General features: G+C 45.1%; 1 protein-coding gene across 1 annotated transcript; it reads right to left on the minus strand.

The window, feature by feature from the left end:
- Window positions 1-617: 617 nt before the first annotated feature.
- On the minus strand, window positions 618-5,867 carry LOC149931571 (uncharacterized). Its single transcript, XM_090157990.1, has one exon. The coding sequence runs from the start codon at window positions 5,865-5,867 to the stop codon at window positions 618-620; it is 5,250 nt and encodes a 1,749-aa protein (XP_090014116.1).
- Between the last annotated feature and the right edge of the window lie 1,446 nt (window positions 5,868-7,313).

The following is a 7,313-nucleotide window of genomic DNA, read 5'->3' on the forward strand; positions in this document are numbered from 1 at the left end:
TTCTCACTATCGACTTCGGAACTGGAACTGCCTTCCGATGTCAAAACTACTTTGGTTTTCTTTCTTTTACCACGTCCAACTACTTCAGCTTCACTTGCCAGATCAGAAGTATTTTCAGCTCTTATACTGATGGACCTTGCTTTATCATATGTCACTGATATTGATAATTTTTATTAGAAGATATTTCAATACAGAAATTATACAACAGTTCCATGGCATATAGGAAACCAAATGTTCGTGTCTAGTCGTAGAATTCAGCCATCCCAAAACCCTGGAACTAGCGCGACTTAAACTAGGCAGCAGCAACTGCAAAGACAAGTAACCGAAAGCAGATCTGGATGAACTCTGATCAATATTTTATTTTTCATAAATAAAGTTAGCTTTGAGTAGACTAAAAAACATATTTCAACGTTAAAAGCATATCGCCCGAAAATGAATCAATGGTTAAAAAAACACAGTAAAACGTTAAAGATTATACACAATAAATGAAGAAACGAAAAAAAGGGTTTTTTTTATCCCTTCGCGAATATTTACATCGACCGGAACTATTAACATAAGTTAATTGAATAACTAGAAGTTGAGCGTCTGAACATACTCCCGGCCTTGATGCGGTAGCGTCAAGAATCGGGTACAGCGTCTTCCTGGTCAAACGGAAGTAAACAGAGCTTCACGATCGGTCTTTTAAGCTCCCCTCTGCTGGTGCGTAAAGTGACCACCCTCGTCTGTCCGTCTCGACCTGGATGTATCTGGACGACTCGAGCAAGAGGCCAGCTGGCAGCGAAAGAGGCGTCCGATTTTACGAGTACCATGTCCCCGACTGAGATATTTCGTTGAGGAGTCATCCATTTCGGACGTTGCTGGAGTCTCGTTATATACTCCCGGAGCCAGCGCTTGTGGATGTCCTGTTTCAGCTTTTGAAGGAGTTGCCAACGATTGAGTCTCGTCATCGGAAGTTGCGAAAGATCTGGGTCGGGAACCTCTTGCAGAGACTCTCCGATGAGGAAGTGTCCTGGCGTCAATACTTGCAGATCCGTCGGGTCAGACGACATCGGAGTTAAAGGTCGAGAATTGAGGCTTCCCTCGATTTGAGTGATAACTGTTGAAAACTCTTCAAATGTAAGACGAGTTGGCCCAATGACTCTATGCATGTGGTATTTCACGGATTTTATTCCAGCCTCCCATAATCCGCCAAAGTGAGGGGCGCCGGCAGGGTTGAAATGCCACGCTATTCCTTGTGACGAAAGGTGATCCGCGACCGCTTCGTTATGGGAATCGGACTGGATTAATTTCATGAATTCCGTCAATTCTTTCGCTGCGCCGACGAAGTTCGTGCCACAGTCGCTATGAATGTCGCTGGGCTTTCCTCTCCTTGAGGTGAATCTTCGTAAAGCTGCGATAAACGCTTCTGTAGACAAGGATGAAACGAGCTCCAAATGTATCGCCCGAGTGACGAAGCAGACAAAAAGCGATATATAAGCTTTGTAAGTCGTTTTACTTCTAGGCGTAATTGGTCGTAGATTGAAAGGCCCGGCGTAATCGACGCCGGTTGTTGTAAAGGCTCGACAATATTGCAGTCTAGACTTAGGTAAGTCCCCCATCATCTGTTTCGCCGTTTCTGCTCGATACCTTGTGCAAACTATGCATCTCCGAATTTGATGTCGAATTGCATCCCTCCCTCGGAGAATCCAGTAGTTTAGAGATAGAATACCATGAACCAACTGCGCTCCAGCATGCAAATGCTGGACGTGTGCTTCTTGAATCACCATTTCCGTAAATTTGTGGTGACGTGGTAGCAGAATTGGGCGTTTTACGTTGTCGGTGAAATCGCCATGTTTTAAACGACCTCCCACTCGAAGGATGCCTTCCGAATCCAACTCAGGGCGTAAACAGAGTAATTTGCTCTTCCTTGGCAACGGATTTCCTTCCTTCAATGACTCGATTTCTTCCGCAAACTCTACAGCTTGCATAACCTTGATTAGAGCAAATAACGCCGATTTCAATTCTTCAGTCGTTAATGGACCTTCCATTCGTGAAGCCGTTGATTGCGGATCGGTTCTCAGTCGGTATCGGAGTAGACTGTTATAAGCGAATCTTCGACTCCACGCGGTGATACGACGTAACCGTAAAAGTGACGAAAATCTCGTGAATGTTGAGTTACCAACAACGTGGGCCTTCGTGGCAACGATGACGATCTTCTCCTCCTCATAAACTTGATTGACCTTTGAGGTGTCCATTACCCATTTCGACGTTTTTGGAGCGGGCGTGCTCTCTGCTAACCATAACGGTCCCTTCCACCAGAGCTGATGCTTTACGAGTTCTGAAACGGAAATTCCTCTCGACGCTGCGTCGGCTGGGTTATCGGTGCCAGCTACGTGACCCCACTGCGACGCTGGGATAGTTTCTTGAATTCTCGAAACTCGATTGCCAACGAAAGTTTTCCATCGTTTTGGACACGACGATATCCAGCATAGGACAATTGTGGAATCTGTCCATGCTTTGACCCGAGTGACATCAAGTCCCAGCGATTCTTGTACTGATTCTAAGAGGTCAGCGAGTAGCAATGCGCCACATAGCTCCAGTCTTGGAATGGACATAGCTTGGTTTGCTGGAGCCACCCTTGTCTTCGATGCAAGGAGTGAAACGTTGATCTTTCCGAATTTGTCTACCATTCTCAGATAAACCACTCCAGCGTAAGCTTTTTCCGAAGCATCCGAGAATCCATGGAATTCCAACTCAGATATATCCGGTGAGGTGTAAACCCAACGGTCAATACGAATTTCCTGAATTTTCAAGACCGAATCTCGAAACTCTTGCCATTGTTGCTGAATCGATGGTGTCGGTTTTTCGTCCCAACCAACTCTCTCCCTCCAAACGTCTTGCATCATAATTTTAGATCGTATCACGACAGGAGCGAGCCACCCCATCGGGTCGAAGATTTTCGAAATCTCCGAAAGTAGCGTTCTCTTCGTGACGTCTTCCCCCGACTCCGGAACTTGCACCTTGAAAAGGAATTGATCTCTTCGGGTATCCCAGTAAAGACCAAGAGTTTTTACGAGAGGTTCTTCTTCCATGGCGAGGACTTCCTTAGTCTCCCGCAGCTCCACTGCAACATCCACCAGACATCCCTGGTAGTTCGAAGCGAATTTGCTGAGAGGGAGCCCAGCGCTGTCTGTCAGCTCACGAAGTTGCGATATAGCTATTCTTGTATCTTCAATCGATCCTCTTCCGCTCATAACGTCATCCATGTAGAAATCTCTCCTGAGAATCTCGCCCCCCAACGGGTATTCCTTTGACCCAATGTCACCCAATTGTTGGAGGACTCGAGTGGCGAGAAACGGTGCTGATGCCGTACCGTAGGTAACCGTTCTGAGCTGGTATTCTTGAATAGGTAATTTCGGAGACGTTCGCCAAAGAATACATTGGAGGTCGCACTGGTCGGGTGCGATAAGTATCTGCCGATACATCTTCTTGATATCAGCGCTGAATGCGACTTGATGAAGTCTGAATCGCATGATGATAGTGTACAGCGTGTCTTGAACGACCGGACCAACTAGCTGAGCGTCGTTCAGCGAATTACCAGAACTTGTCTTCGACGATGCATCAAATACAACTCGAAATTTGTTAGTCTGGTTACAGTCCTTCAGCACGTAATGGTGGGGAATGAATACTCGTTCGATCGACGAAGGAACGGGTTCCACCCTAACCATGTGCCCCAGCCCTTCGTACAGCTCCATGAAGCCTTGATATAAAACCTTCAAAGCTGGACTCGATTCGAGTTTTCTCTCGATTTGTAGCAATCTCCTCCGAGCCGTTTCTCGAGACAATCCGAGAGAGACTTTGGGCTTCTTCATAGGCATTCGAACCACGAATCGTCCAGATTCGTCTCTGTAGTGGTTTGTCTGGAAATCTTCCTCGCATTCTTTCTCGGCATGGGTAAGAATTGGTTTTTTCGGAACCTGCTCCACCGCCCAAAACCGATTTAGGTTTTCGTCCAACGAGATGGCGTGATGGACTTGAATTTTGGGCTGCTCTACTCCAATTGGACCTGCGACGAGCCATCCCAGTTTAGAATTGATAGCATCCGGAGACTCGGAATTTGATCTTCGGTTGCCGTCGAGTAGAAGTTTATAAAATATGTCGGCACCCAGAAGGATATCCACGTCGGCCGGTACATTAAATGCTGGATCCGCTAGCTGAAGATTCTTTAGATGATTCCAGTTAGTTGCGTCATATCTTCTGACCGGAAGTTGACACGTTATCTTCTGGAGAACGTAGGCGCTTACATGAAATTTCTCTATCGTATTAGCATCGATATGCGACTTGAAATGTATTTGAGTGAGGCCTCTCGTTTTGCCGAGTTGAGCTGAGCCTAGGCCAACGACCTCCGTATCGACCATCTCCCGTCCTAGACCCAGTTGTCCGATGCACGCTTCGGAGATGCATGACACTGTCGATCCGCCGTCTAGGAGCGCGCGGAATTGAAGACATCCACCGGAAACCGTCTTCACCCTTATCACGGCGGTGGCTAGCATGGCGTCGTATTTAGAATGAACGACTTCTTGAACATGGAAATTTTGATTTTGAAGTTGACTTATCTGGTGGTTACCAGACTGTTGACTTTGGATCGTTTGCTGGTTTCCAGGCTGAAGGTCACCAGTCGATTGACCTCCCCTGGACTGTCGACTACCGGATCTCTGATTTAGGCTATCCGAATGGAGAAGGGAGTGATGTCGTTGTCCACAAGTCTTACAACCCCTTTCAAGTGGACAATCTTTTACTCGATGACCGGAACGAAGACAGTTGAAACAGACCTTCGCTTCCTGTGCCGAGAACTGCCGGTCTGCGATTTTCAAACCGTAAAATTTTGGGCATTTGAAATTGCAATGCGCTCCGGAACAAAATGAACAACTTCCGTCTGCAGGCATTATTCCCGTTCTGGCGTGCAGATTGACCGATTTCTTTAGATGCTCTCTAGGTTGTTGACTTAGACCTGACGACGAAGCGGCTAACGATCGTGCTCTCTGTTCGATAAATTCCAGAAGCGTCTTTGACGTGGGTATCTCGGTATCTTTTAGGCTTAGCTCCCACTGTTCCTTAGAAGTAGGATCCAACTTCTGCGTCAGATGATAAACCAGAATGGCATCCCACTTATTCGCTATACTGAGCGTGTCCAAAGCTCTCGTACACTCCATTGTCATGTCCACGATGGATCGCAGCGCCGTTGAATTCCCGCTCGAAATTGCCGGGAGTACAATGAAACGCTTCATTATGGAAGAATAAAGTTCTCTTTTATTTTCGTACCTCTTCGTAACAGTGTCCCACGCTATGCCGTAGTTGATGTCCGAAATAGGGAGCGATTTGATTAACTTGGCGGCATTTCCCGTTAGACTTGACTTCAGGTACGTAAGCTTCTGCGCATTCGACAAGTCCTTGTTATAATGGATAGCTGTTTGGAACATATCCCGGAACGACATCCATTCGTGCACCTCCCCTGAAAAAGTAGGGAGGTTGATCTTCGGCAACTTGATTTCCGAATGAGACGTCGGAACCGAAAACTGCGAAGTAGGAGTTGGAGCGAACGTTGCCTTGATGGCTTCCAATCCGCATCTGACATCCGTGTAGACAGTGAACAGTCTGTCCCATTCGGTATTATGATCCAAAGCCTTGTCGGAATCTAGCGGAATGATCTTGAGATGCGCGTCATCAATCATTTGCCAAGACTTATCTGCTTCGCTGATGAAGAACTCCACTTGTTGCAGGTTTAGCGATATCTTTGAATGACTCTGAACTCTTCTGCCCATATTGTTCAGACCCAATTCGCCCTTAGATCTTTCGGCGATGGCTTTGTCCAAAGCAGTGACCGGCATTGCGAACGAAATTTGCTTCCGATCCGAGAAGACGAATGATCCGAAGGTGTGAACCCAGCGACTAGAATCCACGTAAAACAACCGGCTTAGAGATCCGGCTCGACGGACCAAAATGTTCGTGTCTAGTCGTAGAATTCAGCCATCCCAAAACCCTGGAACTAGCGCGACTTAAACTAGGCAGCAGCAACAGCAAAGACAAGTAACCGAAAGCAGATCTGGATGAACTCTGATCAATATTTTATTTTTCATAAATAAAGTTAGCTTTGAGTAGACTAAAAAACATATTTCAACGTTAAAAGCATATCGCCCGAAAATAAATCAATGGTTAAAAAAACACAGTAAAACGTTAAAGATTATACACAATAAATGAAGAAACGAAAAAAAGGGTTTTTTTTATCCCTTCGCGAATATTTACATCGACCGGAACTATTAACATAAGTTAATTGAATAACTAGAAGTTGAGCGTCTGAACACCAAATGTTACAATTTGATGGATATATGCGTTCAAGGGTTTAATAATCCAAGAGCTCATAACAAAATAAGCAATTTAATTGTCATAATAGGTACACGTGGTGGTTCAACGTACTTTTGGTTAACCATTCGGATGGGTAACTAATAAATGTGAGTCTTACGTGCCGGAGTGGGGCCTTTTCGCCGTAGCAACAGAAAAGGTTTTCAACACCAATCGTTTAACGGGATTTAACGAAAGAGTCCCCCCCCCTGTTAAAGTTTTTCCAAAAATCGAACTAAATTTTTTGAAGTCTCAAATTGTTAAAAAAATAAGCTTTTAACTGAAATTCAGTATTTTAGGTAAATATAGTTCGGTTCAGGCAAGTTCAAGACAGTTTGTTAGCCTAATTTAATTGTTCTTATTTGAACTGATCGAATTGGTAAATTACAACTAAATTGGCTAAATTTTAGTTATTAGTTATACGCTTATATTTGAGTAATTTTTCCGAAAAATAAAATTTGAGACTGATTTTGTGAAGAACTTCATGGGAGGGGGGGACCTTTCCTTTCGTAGGTTTTCCCACGCTAAATCCCGTAGAAAAAGTTTTATATTGAAAACCTTTTCTGTTGTCCTGGTGAAAAGCCCCCCTCCGGCATGTAAGACTCACATTTTTGGTTACCCATCGGAATTATGTTTAACCAAAAATATACTGACCCGCCATGTACAGGCGCGTGCCAACTTTTTTACGAGAGCGGGGGCAAAAACAAGATGTGTAAGACCAAATATTAAAAAAACCTATTGTTATATATATTACTATATATGGCCAGGGAAAAGTAGCGGGGGCGGTGCCCCCGCTGTGAAATTGAAGCGGGGACAAGTCGCCCCCGCTGCCCCCGTGCTTGGCACGCGCCTGACCATGTACTTTTTGACTTGCTTATTTTGTCATGGGCTCTTGGATTATAAGATGGACTGCTGCCTAATAACTGTTTTTATAT

Source organism: Leiobunum rupestre, chromosome 9, assembly GCF_980474605.1.
Source record: "Leiobunum rupestre chromosome 9, qqLeiRupe1.1.hap1, whole genome shotgun sequence".
Classification (NCBI taxonomy): Eukaryota; Metazoa; Arthropoda; class Arachnida; order Opiliones; family Sclerosomatidae; genus Leiobunum; species Leiobunum rupestre.

Coding starts and splice junctions, on each gene's coding strand:
- LOC149931571 (XM_090157990.1), bottom strand. CDS start 5,867: ATGCCGGTCACTGCTTTGGACAAAGCCATCGCCGAAAGATCTAAGGGC.